General features: G+C 41.6%; 1 protein-coding gene across 7 annotated transcripts in view; it reads right to left on the minus strand.

The window, feature by feature from the left end:
• Nucleotides 1–13,208: 13,208 nt before the first annotated feature.
• The window catches only part of ZNF568 (zinc finger protein 568), a 97,254-nt gene continuing 88,301 nt past the window's right edge, over nucleotides 13,209–22,161 (minus strand). For all 7 annotated transcript variants that reach the window (XM_070062277.2, XM_089319255.1, XM_070062278.2 and 4 more), the window contains one exon: nucleotides 13,209–17,600. In XM_070062277.2, coding sequence (XP_069918378.1) covers nucleotides 16,153–17,600 — 1,448 coding nt within the window. In that variant the 3' untranslated portion in view covers nucleotides 13,209–16,152. The remainder of the gene's footprint in view (nucleotides 17,601–22,161) is intronic.

Consider the following 22,161-nt stretch of genomic DNA (forward strand, 5'->3'; position numbering starts at 1 on the left):
CGTGAAAGGCAGGGCCAGTGTTAATAGCCACATTCCAGGGGCAGGAATTTGACACAGTGGTTAAAACATACTGCTTAGGAGGTCCACATCCTATTTTGGTGTGCCTGAGTTCAAGTCCTGGCTCTGCTCCAATTCTAGCTTCCTGCTAATATACAGCCTGCGAAGCAGCAGGTGATACTCAACTCTCTGGGTCCTTGCCACCCATATGAGAGACCAGGATTGAGTTCCTGGCTTCTGGTTTTGGCTTGGCCCAGTCCAAAATATTGTGGTCATTTTGGGAATGAACCAGCAGATGGAAGATATCTCTCTCTTTCTCTGTTGGAAGGTTACTCATTCTCTCTCTCTCTGCTTGTCTCTCTGCCCTTCAAATATATATATATATACACACACACACACACACACAATATACATACAATTCTATATTAGATATAATTAAAATATGTATACAAACAAAAATTATATGCTATTTATATTAATGTACTTATACATGTTATTTATACATAAATGAATGTATATGTAGCCATTCTTCAGAAAGAGAACTACAGACTAATTTATAAAGAAAGAAAAAACAACTGTGTATGTGGAGACAGTGAGATTTATATATTGTGTCATGTGATTGTGGAGGTTGGCAATATGTCAGAGCTGGAATCTCCTTGATAGAATGATTTTCTTTTTTTTTTTTTTTAAAGATTTATTTATTTATTTGAAAGAGTTACACAGAGAGAGGAGAGGCAGAGAAAGAGAGAGAGAGGTCTTCCATCCACTGGTTCACTCCCCAGTTGGCTGCAACAGCCGGAGCTGAGCTGATCCGAAGCCAGGAGCCAGGAGCCTGGAGCCCCTGCCGGGTCTCCCACACGTCATCCTCTACTGCCCTCCCAGGCCATAGCAGAGAGCCAGATTGGAAATGGAACAGCTGGGTCTCAAACCAGTGTCCATATGGGAAGCTGGCACTTCAGGCCAGGGCGTCAGCTCACTGTGCCACAGCGCTGGCTCCAATAGAATGATTTTCAGATCTTTTGGATATATACCCAGTAGTGGGATTGCTAGATCTATGGCAGTTATATTTCTAATTTTTTAAGGAATCTTCATACAGTTCTCCATAGTGACTACACTAATTTACATTCCCACTAACAGCGTATAAGAGTTCCCTTTTCTCCTCAGTCTTACCAGCATGTTACTCTTTTTAATAAGTACCATTTCTGACAGGGGTGAGATGCTGTCTCACTCTGGTTTTGATTTGCATCCCTGAATGGATAGTGGTATTGAGCATTTCTTTCATATATTTGTTGTCCATCTGTACTTCTTTTGAGAACTGCCTGTTCATGTCGTTGGCCCATTTCTTAACTGGATTGGTTAAGTGTTTTTTGTTGAATGTTTTGAGTTCCTGGTACATTCTGAATATTAATCCTTTGCTGGGAAAGTAGCTTGCAAATATTTTCTCCTAGTCTGTGTTCACTGTATTGATTTCCTTTGCTTGTGCTGAAGCTTCTGTGTTTGATATAATCCCATTTGTCTAGTTTTGCTTTTAATACCCACACTTTTGGGGTCTTATCCAAGAATTCATTGCCAGCATGAATGTCCTGAAGTGTTTCCCCTATTCTAGCAATTTCAGTTTTGGTCTTACATTTAAGTCTCTGAACCATTTTGAGTTGGTTTTTATATATGGTAATAGGTAGGGATCTAATTTTATTATTTAAAAAAATTTTATTCTTCATATGTATGTCCAGTTTTGCTAGTATCATTTATTGAAAAGTCTATTCTTTCTCCAGTGTATGGTCTTAGCACCTTTGTCAAAAATCAGTTGGCTGCCTGGGCAGCACTGTGGTAAAGTGGGTAAAGCTGCCGCCTACGGTGCCAGCATCCCATATGGGTGCCGGTTCATGTCCCGGCTGCTCCACCAGGCTCTCCCTCTGGCAGTGTCACTAGTGGCCTGGGCCGCTACAGTCTGCTGTCACCTCACTCTCCAAGCTGGTGCTTCCTCCGGCTCTCGGCTGCGGAGATCATACGCTGTGTCCATGCTTGTTGCTGCACATCTGCACCTTTCACACTGATCCACAGTGTCCCTCTTCTTCCTGTAGAATTTCCACTGCAGATTTCTTTCCAACTCTCCAACTCTCCTTGGGATGGCACCTCCACCACTTTTTTTTTTTTTTTTTTTTTGCTATTTTCCACTCACCTAAAGAAGTATATCCTTTGCCTATTCAGCCATCTTGGAATTTCTATATCTTGATAATGTATGTATTTAGGAATTTATCCATTTGTTAGCATTTACTTATTCATAGTTTCTTGTGATCTTTTGTATTTCTAAGTACCTTATGTATTTCTATTTTTATATATCTGAGCTTTTCCTTTTTTGTTACTATTTTTTTTAGATTACTTATTTATTTGACAGAGTTTACAGAGAGAGAGAGAGAGAGAGAGACAGAAAGGTCTTCCTTCCGTTGGTTCACTCTCCAAATGGCCACAACAACCAGAGCTGCGCTGATCCAAAGCCAGGAGCAAGGTGCCTCCTCCCGGTCTCCCATGCGGGTGCAGGGCCCAAGCACGTGGGCCATCCTCCACTGCCCTCCCAGGCCACAGCAGAGAGCTGGACTGGAAGAGGAGCAACCGGGATTAGAACCTGGTGCCCATATGGGATGCTGGCGCCACAGGCGGAGGATTAACCAAGTGAGCCACGGCACCAGCCCCTGAGCTTTTACTTTGTTTTTCTTTGTTAGTCTGGCTAAAGGTCTGTCCATATGATAGTTTCAAATAATTAAGCTTTTTATTGATTTTTTAAAATTTCAATTTCATTAATTTCTTCTCTGATTCTTATTTTTTCTCTTGCTGATTTTGAATTTGGTTTATTCCTGTTTTTCTTTTTTTAATTTATTTTTTAAGGAATACGAATTTCATAAGTACAACTTTAGGAATATAGTTATTCTTCCCACCATACCTGCCCTCCCACCCACACTCCCACCCCTCCTCTTCTTCCTTCTCCCCTTGCCAGTCCCTTTCTCCACTAAGATTCATTTTCAGTTATCTTTTTGCACAGAAAACCAACTCTATACTAAGATTTTAACAGTTTGCATGCATACACACACATGCACACACCAACTATTTGAGAACAAGCTTCATAGTTTTTTTTATATATATATATACAGGCAGAGTGGACAGTGAGAGAGAGACAGAGAGAAAGGTCTTCCTTTGCCATTGGTTCACCCTCCAATGGCCACCGCGGCCGGCGCGCTGCAGCCGGTGCACCACACTGAACCGAAGGCAGGAGCCAGGTGCTTCTCCTGGTCTCCCATGGGGTGCAGGGCCCAAGCACTTGGGCCATCCTCCACTGCCTTCCTGGGCCACAGCAGAGAGCTGGCCTGGAAGAGGGGCAACCGGGACAGAATCCGGTGCCCCGACCAGGACTAGAACCCGGTGTGCTGGCGCCACAAGGTGGAGGATTAGCCTAGTGAGCCGCGGCGCTGGCTTTCAAAGTTAACTCTCATAATACAACTCATTGCGGACAAAGGTCCTGCATGGTTAGTGCACAGTGACTCCTGTTGTTAATTTAACAGTTAACACTCTTATGTATGATGTCAGTGATAACCCAAGCTCTTGACATTAGCTGCCTAGGCTATGGAAACCTTTTGAGTGTGCAAACTTTTTCAATATTTGGACAAGGCCATAAGCAAGGTGAAGTTTTCTCCTCCCTCTAAAGGACCTTATTTGATGGCCCCTTCTTTCTGCTGGGGTCTCACTCACAGAGATTCTTCATGTAGAAGATTTTTGCCATAGTGTCTTGGCTTTCCATGCCTGAAATGCTCTCATGGGTTTTTTAGCCAGACCAGGAAGCCTTAAAGGCTGAATCTGAGGTCAGAGTGTTACTTAAAACAATGGTCATTCTATGAGTCTGCTGTGTGGATTGCTTCCCATGTTGGGACATTATCTGCTTTTTAACTCTATTACTATTACCAGAAACTTGATCCTATTTATATGATCACTTTTTTTTTTGACAGGCAGAGTGGACAGTGAGAGAGACAGACAGAGAGAAAGGTCCTCCTTTGCTGTTGGTTCACCCTCCAATGGCCGCCGCGGCTGGCGTGCTGCGGTGCACCACGCTGATCCGAAGCCAGGAGCCAGGTACTTCTCCTGGTCTCCCATGGGGTGCAGGGCCCAAGCACTTGGGCCATCCTCCACTGCACTCCCTGGCCACAGCAGAGAGCTGGCCTGGAAGAGCGGCAACCGGGACAGAATCTGGCGCCCCGACCGGGACTAGAACCTGGTGTGCCGGCGCCGCAAGGCGGAGGACTAGCCTAGTGAGCCATGGCACCGGCCTATATGATCACTTCTTGCACTTAATCTTATCTATATGTTCACTTTACCACTTAATATGATCACTTTAGCAATTAAGATGGCATTTTTACAACCAAGCTTAATGGGATTTGGAGTCCCATGACAGGTTTTTAAACTGTACTCTTTAGAAGTAAGTCTGTAGGCATGTATGTAGAACTATATGGCTTTGCAGTTACAAACTTCCTCCTCCCTCTCTTATTCCCACTCTTATTTTTTACTGAGATCTATTTTCAGTTGACTTTATACACATATGATTAACTCTATGTTAAGAGTTCAACAAATAGTATGAAGAAAAAAACCCAAACCAAACCAAACTGTTCCTTGACAGTCTAGACAAGGGCGGCTCAAGTCATCCCTTCTTGAAGTGTCAATTTCACTTCTACAGATTTTAAGTGATCTATTAGTTCTCACAGATCAAGGAGAACATATGGTATTTGTCCCTTTGGGACTGGTTTATTTCACTAAGTATGATGTTTTCCAGATTTTTTTTACTGCTGTGTAGTATTCCATAGTGTACATATCCCATAATTTCTTTTTTCTGGAAGCTTTTATTTAATAAATATAAATTTCATAGGTACAGCTTTTGAAATATAGAAGTTCTTCTCCCATACCTGCCCTTCCACTTCCACTCCCATCCCACCTCCTACTCCCTCTCCCATCCTTCATTAAGATTCATTTTTGGGGCTGGCACTGTGGTGCACTAGGTTAATCCTCTGCCTGTGGCACTGGGATCCCATACGGGTGCCGGGTTCTAGTCTTGGTTGCTCTTCTTCCAATCCAGCTCTCTGCTGTGGTCTGGGAAGACAGTGAAGGATGGCCCAAGTGCTTGGGCACCTGCACCCGGATGGGAGACCAGGAAGAAACTCCTGGCTCCTGGCTTCGGATCAGCATAGCTCCAGCTGTGGTGGCCATTTGGGGAGTGAACCAACTGAAGGAAGACATTTCTCTCTGTCTGTCTATCTCACTGTCTGTAAACTCTACCTGTCAAATAAATAAATAAAAAATAGAAAATATTCATTTTTAATTATCTTTGTATACAGAAGATCAACTCTATACTAAGTGAAGATTTCAACAGTTTGCAGAAAGCTCTTTTATTTGCCAATTTAATTTCCCCTGGATAAAATTCCGAGGAGTGGGATGGCTGGATCGTGTGGTAGAGCTATATTCAGATTTCTGAGGTATCTCCTGTCTTCAATAGTGGCATGGCTTTACCAGTTTGCATTCCCTCCAACAGTGGATTAGTGTGCTTTTTTCCCTACATCCTCGCACAGCATTTGTTATTTGTTGATTTCTGTATGAAAGCCATTCTAACTGGGGTCAGGTGAAACCTCATTGTGGTTTTGATTTGCATTTCCCTGACAGCTAGTGATCCTGAACATTTTTTCATGTGTCTGTTGGCCATTTGGATTTCCTCTTTTGAAAAATGTCCGTTTATGTCCTTGGCCCATCTCTTAAGTGGGTTGTTTTGTTGTTGTGCAATTTCTTGATCTCTTTGTAGATTCTGATTATTAATCCTTTATCAGCTGCATAATTTGCAAATAATTTCTCCCATTCTGTCAGTTGCCTCTTCACTTTTCCTGTTTCTTTTGCAGTACAGAAACTTCTAATTTTATGTAATCCCAGTTGTTAGTTTGGGCTTTGGCTGCCTGTGCCTCTGGGGTCTTTTCCAAGAAGTCTTTGCCTATGCCAATATCTTGCAGGGTTTCTTTGATGTTCTCTAATAATTTGATGGTGTCAGGTCATAGATTTAGATCTTTAAATCATGTTGAGTGGATTTTTGTGTAAGGTAGGGGTCTTGTTTCATACTTCTGCATGTGGAAATCCCGTTTTCCCAGCACCATTGTTGCATAGACTGTCCTTGCTCCAGGAATTGGTTTTAACTCCTTGATAAAATATAAGTTGGTTGTAGATGTTTGGATTGATTTCTGGTGTTTCTATTCTGTTCCATTGGTCTATCCATCTGTTTATCTACCAGTACCAGGCTGTTTTGATCATAACTGCCCTGTAGTATATCATGAAGTCTGGTATTGTGGTGCCTCCAGCTTTGTTTTTGTTGTGTAAGACTGTTTGAGGTATTCAAGGTCTCCTGTGCCTCCATATGAATTTCAACATCATTTTTCCCAGATCTGAGAAGAATGTCTTTGATATTTTGATTGGTATCACATTGAATTTGTAAACTGCTTTTGGAAGAATGGACATTTTGATGATATTGATTCTTCCAATCTATGAACATGGAAGATTTTTCCTTTTTTTTTTTTGTATCTTCTATTTCTTTCTTTAAAGTTTTGTAGTTCTCTGTGGTGCAGCAGGTTAAAGCCGCAGCCTGCTGCACCAGCATCCCATATGGGTGCTGGTTTGAGTCCCAGCTGCTCCACTTCCGATCCAGCTCTCTGGTATGGCCTGGGAGAGCAGTAGAAGATGGCCCAAGTCCTTGGGCCCCTGCACCCACATGGGAGACCTGGAAGAACCTCCTGGCTCCTGGCTTCGGATCAGCTCATTTCTGGCCATTGCAGTCATTTGGGGAGTGAACCAGAAGATGGAAGACCTCTCTCTCTTGTTATACCTTGTTCTGTAACTCTGTTTTTCAAGTAATAAAATAAATATTTTAGGCCGGCGCCGCGGCTCACTAGGCTAATCCTCTGCCTTGCGGCGCCGGCACACCGGGTTCTAGTCCCGGTCAGGGCGCCGGATTCTGTCCCGGTTGCTCCTTCTCCAGGCCAGCCCTCTGCTGTGACCCGGGAGTGCAGTGGAGGATGGCCCAGGTGCTTGGGCCCTGCACCCCATGGGAGACCAGGAAAAGCACCTGGCTCCTGGCTCCTGCCATCGGATCAGCGCGGTGCGCCGGCCGCAGCGCGCCGGCCGCGGCGGCCATTGGAGGGTGAACCAACGGCCAAGGAAGACCTTTCTCTCTCTCTCTCTCACTGTCCACTCTGCCTGTCAAAAAAAAATTTTTTTTTTTTTGAAAAAGTTTTGTAATTCTCATCGTAGATGTCTTTGACATCTTTGGTTAAATTTATTCCAATGTATTTGATTTTTTGTAGCTATTATGAATGGGATTGATCTTAGAAGTTCTTTTTCAGCCATGGCATTGACTGTATTTACAAAGGCTGTTGATTTTTGTGTATTGATTTTATATCCTGCTACTTTACCAAACTCTTCTATGAGTTCTAATAGTCTCTTAGTAGAGTTCTTTGGATCCCCTAAATAAAGAATCATGTTGTCTGCAAATAGGGATAGTTTTGACTTCTTCACTCCCAATTTGTATCCTTTTGATTTCTTTTTCTTGCCTAATAGTTCTGGCTAAAACTTCCAGTACTATATTGAATAGCAATGGTGAGAGTGGGTATCCCTGTCTGGTACTGGATCTCAGTGGGAATGCTTCCGACTTTTCCCATTCAATATGATGCTGGCTGTGGGTTTGTCATAAATTGCCTTGATTGTGTTGGGGAATGTTTTCTGTACCTAATTTGTTTAGAGTTTTCTTTGTGACAGGGTGTTGAATTTCATCAAATGCTTTCTCTGCATCTATTGAGATAATCGTAATGGTTTTTGTTCAGCAGTTTGTTAATGTGGTGTATCACACTGATTGATTTGCAAATGTTGAACCAACTCTGCATACCAGGGATAAATCCCACTTGGTCTGGGTGGATGATCTTTCTGTTGTGTTGTTGGAGTCTATTGGCTAGAATTTTGTTGAGGATTTGTGCATCTTTGTTCATAAGGGAAATTGGTCAAATTCTCTCTCTGTTGCATCTTTTTCAGTTTTAGGAATTAAGGTGATGCTGGCTTCATAGCATTTGGAAGAATTTCCTCTTTCAATTGTTTTGAATAGCTTCAGAAGAATTATAGTTAGTTCTTTAAATGTCTGGTAGAATTCAACAGTGAAGCCATCCAGTCCTGGGCTTTTCTTTCTTGAGAAGTCCTTTATTAATGATTCTATTTTAGTCTTGGTTATGGGTCTGTTTAGGTTATCTGTGTCTTCATGGCTCAATTTAGGTAGGTTGTATGTGTCCAGGAATCTATTGATTTCTTCTAGGTTTCCCAGTGTGTTGGCATACAGCTCTTTGTAGTAATTTCTGATGATTCTTTTTATTTCTGTGGTGTCTGTTATTACATTTACTTTTTCACCTCTAATTTTATTTATATGGGTCTTCTTTCTCCTTTTTTTTTTTTTTTTTTGGTTAGTTGGGCCAATGGTGTGTCAATTTTGTTTATTTATCAAAAAAAGAAAAAAAAAAACCTCCTCATTTTGCTAATCTTCCGTATTTTGGGGGGAGGGGTTTAATTTTGTTGATTTCTTCTCTAATTTTCATTCATTCTTTTCTCCTACTAATTTTGTGTTTGGTTTGCTGTTGTTTTTCTAGATCCTTGAGATGCATTGATAACTCATTTATTGGTGCCTTTCCAATTTCTTGATGTAGGCACCAATTGCTATAAACTTTCCTCTTAACACTGCTTTTGCTGTACCTCATAAGTTTTTGGTTTTTTTTTGTTTTTTTTTTTTTGTTTGTTTTTTTTCTTTTTTTTGGACAGGCAGAGTGGACAGTGAGAGAGAGAGAGAAAGGTCTTCCTTTTGCCGTTGGTTCACCCTCCAGTGGCCACCGCGGCTGGCGCGCAGCGGCCGGTGCATCACGCTGATCCGAAGCCCGGAGCCAGGTGCTTCTCCTGGTCTCCCATGTGGGCGCAGGGCCCAAGGACTTGGGCCATCCTCCACTGCACTCCCAGGCCACAGCAGAGAGCTGGCCTGGAAGAGGGGCAACCGGGACTAGAACCCGGTGTGCCAGCACCGCAAGGCGGAGGATTTAGCCTATTGAGCCATGGCGCTGGCCTCATAAGTTTTGATATGTTGTGTTGTTGTCTTCATTTGTTTCTAGAAGTTTTTCTCTTTTGATTTCTTTTTCTTTTCTTTCTTTTTTCTTTTTTTTTCTTTTTTTTTGACAGGCAGAGACAGTGAGAGAGAGACAGAGAGAAAGGTCTTCCTTTTGCCATTGGTTCACCCTCTAATGGCCGCCACGGCCAGCGCACTGCACTGATCCGAAGCCAGGAGCCAGTTACTTCTCCTGGTCTCCCATGGGGTGCAGGGCCCAAGCACCTGGGCCATCCTCCACTGCACTCCCTGGCCACAGCAGAGAGCTGGCCTGGAAAGAGGGGCAACCGGGACAGAATCCGGCGCCCCGACCGGGACTAGAACCTGGTGTGCTGGCGCCGCAAGGTGGAGGATTAGCCTAGTGAGCCGTGGCGCCAGCCCCCCATGATTACTTTTAATGCAGGACTCCTTTCAGGATTCCTTGCAAGGCTGTCTAGTAGTGATGAACTCTTGTTTTTGCTTGTCTGAGGAATACTTAATTTTCCCTTCACTTCTAAAGGATACCTTCATTGAATATGATGTTCTTGGTTGGAAGGTTTTTTCTTTCAGAAACTTGAATGTATCTGACCACAGTCTTATGGACTATATGGTTTCTACTGCAAAGTCTGCTGTTAGTTTAACAGGTTTTCCTTTATACGTAACTTGAATGTTTTTCCTTCATCATCACAAATCTCTCCTTGTACTTCACTTCCAACAATTGTAATATGCCTTGGAGAAGGCTTTTTTGGTTTTCTGGTTGGAGTCCCTTGAGCTTCCTGTATTTGGACGTCTGTATCTCTCTCAAGACTTGGGAAGTTTTCAACTATTATTTCGTTCAGTGTGTTCTCAACGCCTTTTTCTTTTTCTTCTCCTTCAGGTATCCCTAAAATATGTATGTTTTCTCAGTTAATGGTACCCATGTTGTACAGGCTTACTTTCTCTGTATTTCTCTCTGAATGGATTATTTAAAAAGTCTTGGCCGGCGCCGTGGCTCAATAGGCTAATCCTCCACCTTGTGGCGCCGACACACCTGGTTCTAGTCCCGGTTGAGGCACCAGAATCTGTCTTGGTTGCCCTTCTTCCAGGCCAGCTCTCTGCTGTGGCCCGGGAATGCAGTGGAGGATGGCCCAAGTGCTTGGGCCCTGCATCCCATGGGAGACCAGGATAATCACTTGGCTCCTGCCTTCGGATCAGTGTGGTGCGCCGGCTGCAGAGCGCCGGCCGCAGTGGCCATTGGAGGGTAAACCAACAGCAAAGGAAGACCTTTCTCTCTCTCTCTCTCTCACTATCCACTGTCAAAAAAAAAAAAAAAAAAAAAAAAAGTCTTGTCCTCCAAATCAAAATTCTTTCTTCTACCTGGTCTGTTCTTTTGCTGAAGCTCTTGACTGTATTTTTCGTTTCATTTATTATAGTTTTTACCTCAAGGTTATGGTGGTTCTTTTTTAATCCCATCTCTTCATTTAATTTCTCATTTATCTAATGTTTTCATAAGTTTTTAAAGTGTCTGTTGTCTCTGTATTCTCTTACATCTCACTAAGTTTCCTTAGGATCCTTAGTTTGAATTCTTTTTCAAGCATATCATACATTTCTTTCAGATCAGGATCTATTTCTGGAGAACTACAGTGTTTTTCTGGAGGTGTCAGGTCTCCTTGCTTTGTTTCCTGTGTCCCTTTGTGGTTGAGTTCCTTCTTTTTACGGTGTAGGTTTCATTGGAAAAGACCTTGTTTAGAAGAAATGTGGGTTGCCTTTTGGCTTTGGTTCTAGATGAGCCCATAAATGTTGATTTCTCCAGCAGTAACCTGTGTCAGCAGTGTCTACAGGTATCACAGTTGTGCAGTCTGCAGCAGTTTGTGGAGGTAGTAGTATGACTTTGAAGTGGTCATGAGCTTCCAAAGCTGTGTCTTATTCCTCAGAGTTGTGCGTGAGTCATACTAAGGTTTAGTGACTGTAGGCACATTTCTGGTGCTGTGGGGCACAGGGGAGGTAGGGGGAGGCTGTCTCTGTTGCATCAGGCAAGCCTGAGTGATGCTGAGACTTGTGGCACTAATAGCTATGGCCATCAGACTGTGTGATGTGGATAGAACCTTCCCCCGTTCCTGCTGTGTGGATCTGATTAGTGCTAGGGCTTTAGCACCCATATACCTAAGAACTGTTTTTTTTAGATACTAACAGAAGGAACAGAGGGGAAAAGACTTCACTTTTTTTTCTGAAATGATTTATTTCTTTTACAAACCTTGTTTAAAAACAGTAACAGCATGCTTAATTACTAGGAGGTAGTGATACAGTTCTGTTTCTCCATTATTTTACTTATCCAATAAGATTTAAAGGCATAAAAGAGAAGAAAATTTGGAAAGATATTTAGGTTGAGACAATGAGAGCACAAAACCAGAAAACTGTATCATACAGCAAAAGGATATTTAAAACATGGGTTAGAAAACTACAATTTGTTGGCCAAATATGGTTTGTGGCTTTCTTTGGTAAATACAAGTTTTTTTTTTGGAATAGTCACTGTCCATTTACATAAAGATCACAATCTCTCATCCTCAGCACTTCTGACTTAAACCAGGTAATTCTAGTTTGGGGGGATGAACTGTGCAATGTAGAATGTTAGCCTGTGCCTACTAGACACCAGCAGCACCCCCACCCCCATTCATACTGTTAACCAAAAATGTCTCTGAAGATAGTCAAATGTCTACTGGGAGTGTGGGTAGTGGAAGAAAAATTACCCCTGGTCAATAATTACTATTATGGGAGAGAAAACTCTGAGGCTCCAAGCCTAAAATATTTCCTTTACAGAAAAAAATTTGACTCCTTTTGCTATAAACAAAGACAAAGATACATGTTAGCCTAAGAAAATAAACCACAAAGCATAAAACAAAATACTCTCCTAAGCAAAGTTTCTAAAAATTATTTTTAAAAATCTCCAATTTAAAGAAAGGAAACAGACACACACAAGCAATTCACAAAAACAAAATTCAGTTGCTCCTTAGGTATAATAAATGCTCAGCTTCACTGGCAGTTAAGGAACTGCAAATAGAAGGCACCCCCCCCCCCAAATCATACAATCATAGAAAAGTCCAGTCCTGCTTAAAATGCTCAGGAAATAGACATACATTCCTCTTAAGTTTAATGGCAAGTTCCAGCCAATAATAAGGCACTAACAACTACATTTTAAATAAGCTATGTTGTTAAGGCAGGGAATCAAATGGTAGGAATCCACCAACTCTACAGAAATAAAAGCACCAACATGCAATAATACATGAATAACAAAATTGTCTAATTATTGGTAAAATCACAAATGTGAACTTCCGTTAGTGGAAGAATTGGCTATATTTGTTTTGGTTTTTCTAAATTATGCAAGAATCAAAAACTGTTTAGATTGCATGTAGTTAGGGACTGGAAGTCCATAGTGTTTTTTTTTTTTTTGGACAGGCAGAGTGGACAGTGAGAGAGAGAGAGAGAGAAATGTCTTCCTTTACCATTGGTTCACCCTCTAATGGCCGCTGTGGCCAGCGCACCACGCTGATCTGAAGCCAGGAGCCAGGTGCTTCTCTTGGTCTCCCACGTGGGTGCAGGGCCCAAGCACCTGGCCATCCTCCACTGCACTCCCTGGCCACAGCAGAGAGCTGGACTGGAAGAGGAGCAACCGGGACAGAATTCGGTGCCCTGACCAAGACTAGAACCCGGGGTGCCGGCGCCGCAGGCGGAGGATTGGCCTGTTGAGCCGCGGTGCCAGCTGTGCACAGTGTTTTAGCAAGAGAGAAAAGGAGGTGCACTTCAGAAGTGTGTGCACGATCCCATTCAAACCACTCTCCTATCCTAACCCTCATTACAGAACAGATCTAGATGTGTACGTCTAGGAATATGGAGATGGAAACATACACTTCCAGATTTTGGTATCAGCCCTTAAGAGAATCAGTGTGTATATCGTTTTGCTTTTTTAAAAAATCCCTGTAAGTACCCTCTTGGTTTTTGGTGAAATGCTGTTAAGTGTTAGAAATTGTAAACAAGATCAGTCATATGTCAGCACCTATTTTTGTCTTAATTTAATAATTCAATTCGTCTGGCAGGCATAAATTCTCCTCTTGGAAAAAAATTTTCAAGACTAAGACTTACCAGATAAATATACTAGTGTAGATAAACTTCAGTATTTAATAATTTTCCCTTATAAAAATATCCTTATTTACCATAAAATTTCCTCCAACAGATTAACTAACATTTATCTAGGAATTATTTTATTACCACATAATACATATTTACATTTAACTTAATTAAAATGTATTATTCTTCTATAGTGGGGACAGAAATAGAAATCTGGAAGATGGATTTCTAAATGTGAATAATGTCCATAGCCCAGGAGATATGATCAAGTGGACAATTGTAGTATCTTCACAAGTTGAATATGAAATGTGAAATCACGGATTTCAGATGATGTCATTTTCCAAATCTGGTAAAAGGGTTATGCTAGCCTCATAGCTGCAACTTCCTTTTATCTTGAGGAATTCAGACCTTTTTTAAAAGTAAATTTCTATGAGGTAGATACACAGTGAGAGTTATCATCTGCTGGACAGAGCTGGGAGCCCGGCACTCAAATCCAGGCCTCCCATGTGGATGGCAGGGCTCAAGCACTTAAGCCTCACCTTGTTTCCTAGTGCATGCATCAGCAGGAATCGAGAACTGGGAGGAGAGTTAGGACTCAAAACAAGGCACTCCAATGTAGAATGTGGACATTTGAACCCCTACACCAAATGCCTGCTGCCCAAATATTTTTATGTGTAAGATAACCTGATACTAGGGGCGTTACATCATGTAGCTATTCAATCAGCTTCCTTTTGGCTTTTACTTTTTACTCAGGAAAATAATACTTTTTCAGGACTTCAGACCTACCATGAAAAGCTAAAGACAGACATACACTAGATGCTAAATGTAAATAGATATTGCCTACATCTTACTAAATCAAAATTGAAAATATGTATTTCACTATATGTTTAAGCAAGTAATGATCTTCTATAATGTCAGATACACCATAAAAAGGTGAGTGTAAGCACTTTCTAACTTGAATAAAAGTGTATACATAAAAATATTTTAAAAATAATTTCCCAGAATTCAGATATAAAAAGTTAAGTATAAATTTAGAATATATGCACGGAGTTTCTTATTTCACACAAGTCCAAAGACAAGGTGGTTCTGAACCGTTTCATTACATCAGTAACACTGAGGACACAGGTCATTCCAACAAATCCCCTGTGCCAACCTCTCAACACTCTGGTTGCAAAATGGCCGCAATTCCAGATGTCACACAGACACTGATGTACAGACACGTGCATCTTGAATTTAGGAAGATGAACATGTACTGTTAATTCATTACTAATGGCAATTTTCCTTAATTTTCTTTTTAATATAAATATCTTCAATAGAATAGTTATTTAAAAATTTCCTAGTGGAGAAATTGATTTTGACTGAGGCTCTGTTATTTTCTAATAACCTAGAATATACATCAGCGATCATGACATGTCTTTTGGTTTTGGAAGCATTCAATAAATCATCTAAATTGTTCCCCTGTCGCCATAGCAACTCACTTTTATTCTACCAGATTTCTTTACATTATGAAGCCTCTGAGGATCCCAGAGGGCAAGCTCTGAGTGAAACCCTTGCAGTTATAAATTTTTCCCCAGGATGAATTAAACAATCAAAAATGAAGCATGATATTCCTGCAGTCACTACAAATATAAGGTCTTCCTATCATATGGTCTCTAATAATACACAATCATGAAAACAACCAAGTAATAACAAAAGCAGGTCTAATTTAGCACTTTGAATATTAGCCAGACACTGTTTTTAAAAAAAATAAACGTATTGAATATCCACAATGCAACTAAAAAATAGGGTGCTAGTAATACTAATTTATAATTGAGAAAATTTAAATGTAGTTAAGTAATTTGCCCTCTAGAAATGAGTTGTGGTTGTGAGGGTGTGTAAAATGGAACATTGTTTAAACTTTTTCCTACTTTGGTTCAGTTCAGGTTGATTTTAGAGATTTAATGTGCAAATATTTAACAATCTGAATGGCATGGAAGAATTTTCTGCATTTTTAACACTAAAGTAGCCATCTTCAAGTAAGAATTATCAGATGATTTGTTAGTAAAAGCAAACTTCTGACCTTCCCTAAGGGCTTCTGGACCTGATGTTGAGAAAGGTCTGAATGGCTCATTTCTCTTAGACATTCACTGTCTTCCTAAGCTTTCCCTATTATTGGTTCCCTGAGGTAGACTTGGTTCTGGACCCCAATAAAGGCCTTCTCATTTTCTTTACATTCATGTAGTTTTCCATTGTTTCACTAATTGAACTTGGACGTCTGATTCTGAAACACAAATACATGGAGTCTTCAAAAGTTTGTGGAAAATGGGCATTTTTAACTATTTTTCCATAAATCTTTTGAAGTATCCTTGTACAGACATTCCTCTATCTACTGGGAATTGGTCATAAGGACCCACTGCAGATACCAAAATTCATGGATGCATATGTCCTTATATCAAATGGTATAGTATTTGCTTCTAACCTATGTACATCCTCCTATATACTTTAACTCCAGATTACTTCTAATACCTAATACAGTATAAGAACTGTGTAAATAGCTGTTACATTGTCTAGGGAATACTGACAAGGAAAAATGTGCATATTTGGTGTAGATACAGTTGTTCTCCTTGAATATTTTCAATCCTCAGTTGCTTGTATCTACATGTGCAGAACCACTGATACAGACTAAACTCCCAGTTCCTGACATTCATAAGGTTTCTTACTTTAACAAGTGTGAAATCAATTCTTGTCCTTAATGGTCTGGCAGGTTTTCCATCTACAGTACAACTTCAGAAATTCAGGAACTGGTTAGCCTTGGTGCATTCCTACGTTTGTTACAATGACAGGTTTTCTTAAAACAAGTCTGAGTTTTCTGATGTCAAATTCTCAGCCTTCTGCACTCATTCACTTCTCTGTCCTGTATGACTTCTTCTCTGATGTTGACTAAGGTGTGAGCCACGAATAAAGGCCTTCCCACATTGCTTGCACTCATAGGGTTTCTCACCGGTATGAATTTTCCGGTGCCGATTAAGCTCTGAGCCACGACCAAAGGTCTTCCCGCATTCCTTGCACTCATAGGGTTTCTCACCAGTATGATTTCTCTCATGATGAGTCAGTTCTGACCTTCGAATAAAAGCTTTCCCACATTCCTTACATTTATGGGGTCTCTCACCAGTGTGAACCTTTTGATGTCGAACAAGTTCTGTGCTACAAGTAAAGCCCTTTCCACATTCCTTACATTTATAGGGTTTCTCACCAGCGTGAGCTCTCTGATGTCGAGCAAGTTCTGAGCCACGGCGAAAGCCCTTCCCACACTCCTTACATTTATAGGGTTTCTCACCAGTGTGAACACTCTGATGTCGAGTAAGATGTGAATCAGAGATAAAAGCTTTCCCACACTCCTTACACTTATGGGGTTTCTCACCAGTATGAACTCTCTGATGTAGACTTAGTTGTGAGGCACAAGTATATACTTTCCCACATTCTTTACATTCATAGCACCTTTCACCTGTGTGAATTATCTGATGAAGTCTAAGCTGTGTGTCATAACGAAAAGCTTTCCCACACTCGTTACATTTATGGGGTTTCTCACCAGTATGGATTCTCTGATGTCGAAAAAGGTGTGAGGGACGGGTAAATGCTTTCCCACATTCCTTACACTCATGGTATTTCTCATCAGTATGAATTCTCTGATGAAGATTAAGCTGTGCAGTAGATGGGAAGGCCTTTCCACACTCCTTACATTTGTAGGGTTTCTCACCTAAATGTATCTTTTGATGTTGACTAAGTTGTGAGCTAGAATGAAAGGCTTTCCCACATTCCTTGCATTTGTGAGGTTTCTCACCAGTATTACTGCTCTGAGGTTGAGTACTTTTAAATTCGTGAGTAAAGGCACGTTTCTTATTTTCATTACTTTTTTTGCTTTCGTGCAGTTTCTCATGCTTCATTAAGTCTGAGCTACTATTAAAGATTTTCCCACATTCTCCACATTTAGAATCTTTTTCCTTATTATGAATTATTTCATGTTGAACAGGCTGTGACTGGCACTCGAAAGCTTTCTTACATTTCTTACATTCACAGTCTTTCTCTCCAGTATGAATTATCTGATGTTCTCTATTGGTTGTGCGGTGAACAGAACTGGATGTCACTTCAGAGGTTATTACGGCTTGCCTGAAATGTCCTTGTTGTCTCTCCGAATAGCATTTGATTTCTCTGTTATCTTTGACTCTGGCGCACTCAAAATTAGAGTGTGAAAATCTTTTTGTCGACTTGTGGCACAATGACTTAATTTCAGAACTGTTCTCTTTTGAAGATAAGTTTGAATCAGTTCCTCTTTTGGATGCCTGATCTGTAAGACAGTAAGAAAGAACACAGGAGGTATTTTTACATTGCAAAAGGGAAAATATGACAAACTAAAAACAATAATCTAAACAATTTTTAACACTCTATTGCAATTTGAAGAAAGAAGAGACCAGATGGCGAGTAAGAATAGAGAAAATGAGAGTGTGAAAAGGAAGATAAAAGCAGAGAATCAGGAAGAAAATATGTTCAAAATAGGATATCTAAGAACCATGTAACACTAACTACATTAGAATCTAAAGGAGGAAGAGATTCATGTAACAGCAAATCCTCAACTTCAGTTAAACATAGAGCCAAAATATTTGACTTCTCCTCTTTACCTGTATTTCCACCATCATGTTCCCCTCTCCTTAAGATGAACACAATCATCTTCCTGCTTCCACGGTTGCTTTCCTAATATTGCATACCTAACACAAGAGCCAGGATGTTCTCTGAGACATAAGTCAGATCGTATCATTCTGCTCCAAACCCTCCACGGATTTCTCATTCAGGGTAAAAGTCAAAGTTCTTACGCGGTCTACATTATCCAGCACTACCTCTTTCAGACTTTGCACCAGTTCCCTGACCAACTAACTGGATATTCTTCAAAATTGTCAAGCACGTACCTCCTTTAGAATCTCTGTCTGCAAATGTCTTCTTCAAGACATCAAACTGCTCATTCAGTTGCTTCATCCTGATCTCTATTCCCCTGGCAACTTGTGAAGCCATCCTTCCACCTACCCGACTTTCTGCAGGGCATTTATTGTTGCACCAGCTCACCTATTTTCCCAGCATTATAGAAATTTTCAAACAACAGGCTAAGAACTGGTCAGAGAACCCCTATGTCCTCACTGTTTAGATTCTACAATAGACATGTGTTTCTATTTGCCTTATCACATATCTAGGTATCTGCCATTCAAGTCCACCTTGAGGATAAGAGTGTACTTCTAAAAGATTTAAGTATATTTCACTTTTAAATTCAACAGCTTATACTTTAGTTTTAATTACCTGTATGTCCCTTACTGTGCTTGCACAAAAGTAAATACTCAGTAACTGGTATTTTTCAGAAATCTCCATGAATCTGAGGCAACTGAAAGGCTGAGAATCACTAGTTTAAATACGCTGCCCTTCCCTTGCACTTACATCTTCATTCACCAATCACCCACCATACTGGGCTGTACGCCAGCCCTATATAATATTGTGTTTTATCTTAAACTCTTCCAATGTTTCATTGCCGTTGAATGCTTGTCCCAAGATCTCTGCACAGTTAGCTTCTCTCATTCTAAACACATTAATTTTTATCAAACATGCCATTCTTTGCCCTCATAACCTTTCTCTTAACTCTGGAATTATGTACTTATTTGTTCATTAATTTAACTTTTTTTTTTTTTTTTGACAGGCAGAGTGGACAGTGAGAGAGAGAGAGAGAGACAGAGAGAAAGGTCTTCCTTTGCTGTTGGTTCACCCTCCAATGGCCACCACGGCCGGCACGCTGCGGCCGGTGCACCATGCTGATCCGATGGCAGGAGCCAAGTACTTCTCCTGGTCTCCCATGGGGTGCAGGGCCCAAGGACTTGGGCCATCCTCCACTGCACTCCCAGGCCACAGCAGAGAGCTGGCCTGGAAGAGGGGCAACCGGGACAGAATTAAAAAACCATTCTTAAATCAATCTTTATTTTTTATCCTATGGTCTCATTCTAGCACATGGCCAAATCATCTGGACCTCCAAGAGTCTCCTAATTAGCTTCCATACTCTGATTCAATATCTACAGGACAATCAGAGGAATACTTAAAACTCCAAGACTTTGTGAGAGGGCCCTCCATGACCCAGAGCCACTTCACGCCTTCGAGAGCCCACAGAGCTTCCTCTCCCCGGCACCTTTAATGTATGTGTTCTTCTACCTGGCATGACACTTCATTCTCACCACTCTGCCTCATCCTTCTAGTCTCATCTCATCTGACACCATCTGAAAAGTCTTTCTAGTCTCATAATCTCTCATAGCTTTCTTGCACACATGACCATGGCCCCTAGGTTATCACATGGCCATATCACAGGTCAGGTATCAAATGATACCTGCAGAGTTCTCAGTGACTAGGAAATTAAGTCAGGCCCTAAGTCCTTCGCAGGCTGCTGGTAAGACGAACTGGTTTAAGTACTGTTCAGCAGCCAAACATGACCATACCAGGTCCCTCTCCTCCTGAGACAGTGTCAGGAGGAGCCTGTGACTAAACAACCCTTATTTTCTAGAAGATCAGTTAACTCCAGGCCTAGCATTCCTTTAGATCCTAGCTGCTTCTCAGGACATGCATCATCTCCTTCTATACTTTCTTCAATGTTTTCTAGCATCCTTATTATATGACTGAAACAACACTAATCTAAGTGGTTTCATTTCACCAAATATCATAGCACTGTTTAAAAAACATTTCACACACACAATGTTTAAAATGCTAAGGGTTTTGTATCCTAATTAGGCTGGTGGTAAAACAATCTATATAGGTGATAAAACTTCATAGTAACGTACACCAAAAAATAAGAATGAAAACATGAGTGTGGTCCGGCGCCACGGCTCACTAGGCTAATCCTCCGCCTGTGGCGCCGGCACACCGGGTTCTAGTCCCGGTCGGGACGCCGGGTTCTGTCCCGGTTGCTCCTCTTCCAGGCCAGCTCTCTGCTGTGGCCTGGGAAGGCAGTGGAGGATGGCCCAAGTGCTTGTACCCTGTACCCACATAGGAGACCAGGAGGAGGCTCCTGGCTCCGGATCAGCGCAGTGTGCCGGCCGTAGCGGCCATTTGGGGGGTGAACCAATGGAAGGAAGACCTTTCTCTCTGCCTGTCAAAAAAACAAAACAAACAATGAGTGTGTAAGCTAGTGAAATCTGAATAAAAGGTCTACAGCTTAATTACTACTATTATGCTAACAGCAATGTGTTTGCATGCTGTATTAGGGCTAGGTAGGATGTTTTAGGGAAAGCTGGATAAAGGGTACATGGGAACTCCCCTATTTTTGCAAATCCTTGTATTATCAGTAAAAGCTCTACAATCAAATTTTTGGCCCTATCACTCCACTATAACTACTATTTTAAGGTCTAACCCTACATGCAGTCAATTTTAATAGTTAATTTATTCTCAGTCATCAGAAGAATCACACAGCTATTCACTTCCTCCTCTATTTTCATTAGGGCTGTGGATACGTTCTCCTGATTTGTTCCCCACTCACTGCCTAGCTCTCCTTGCTTTCTTTTGCTGGGTTCTCCTTTCTCCACCCTACGTGATACCTGATTTTAAGCTTAGCACCCAATAATACAGAACATTCCATTTTACAATTAGAGCTATAAGACTAATTCTGGCCAATGGGATTAATAAGTAAAAGAGTATGTTTTTTCCTCTTCTCCTTTCATACTGCTTGAAGCACATGAGCTTGTGGGGACCCTTCATGTACCATCCATCATCATGGCAGAGATATCTGGAGCCTGACAGTGGGTAGCACTGAGCCACCATAGGTCTGCCCCCTCTACTGCCATGAAAATAAAATGAAATCTTATTCAGGCATCTATGTGTGTATTCTTTTTTTTTTTTTTTTTTTTTAAATCTGGTTTTATTGTTTTTTTTTGTTTTTTTTTTTTTTTTTTTGACAGGCAGAGTGGACAGTGAGAGAGAGACAGAGAGAGAAAGGTCTTCCTTTGCCGTTGGTTCACCCTCCAATGGCCGCCGCTGCAGCCGGCGCACCGCGCTGATCCGATGGCAGGAGCCAGGATCCAGGTGCTTTTCCTGGTCTCCCATGGGGTGCAGGGCCCAAGCACCTGAGCCATCCTCCACTGCACTCCCTGGCCATAGCAGAGAGCTGGCCTGGAAGAGAGGCAACCGGGACAGAATCCGGCGCCCCGACCGGGACTAGAACCCGGTGTGCCGGCGCCGCAAGGTGGAGGATTAGCCTATTGAGCCACGGCGCCGGCCCCTATGTGTGTATTCTTAACAGACTATACTTGTAACTTACCTCACAGCCAGCTTCTTGCTGCCACTCAATCATCACACCCATTTCCTCCTCAGAGCCGTTGCACTGGCTGTTCTATTTTGATACTCTCTCCCTGTTGGATCTTTGTATCAAACCCCTCTCCCCCTTCATTCAGGTATCCCTACTCCAGTGTCACCTCCTCAGAGGCCCATCCCAACATTCTATATGGTAGGAATGTACTTCATCATGCTCTAGCTTCAAACCTAGATTTTTCTTCTTCAAAACTTTTATTGCTACCTAAATATTATGTATGTATCTCTTTTTAGCTTATCTTTCCCATTATAATACGTAATAAACTCCATGAGACAGTCTTTCACTTGTTTACTGTTGAATCTACAAAAAGGAATTGCTGAACTGTCTTTCAAATAAATAAATAAAAATTAAAAATAATTTATAGAGGCCGGCGCCACGGCTCAATAGGCTAATCCTCCACCTTGCGGCGCTGGCACACCGGGTTCTAGTCCTGGTCGGGGCACCAGATTCTGTCCCAGTTGCCCCTCTTCCAGGCCAGTTCTCTGCTGTGGCCAGGGAGTGCAGTGGAGGATGGCCCAAGTGCTTG

This window comes from Oryctolagus cuniculus, chromosome 18, assembly GCF_051225735.1.
Source record: "Oryctolagus cuniculus isolate XC-2025 breed Fujian yellow rabbit chromosome 18, ASM5122573v1, whole genome shotgun sequence".
Lineage (NCBI taxonomy): Eukaryota > Metazoa > Chordata > Mammalia > Lagomorpha > Leporidae > Oryctolagus > Oryctolagus cuniculus.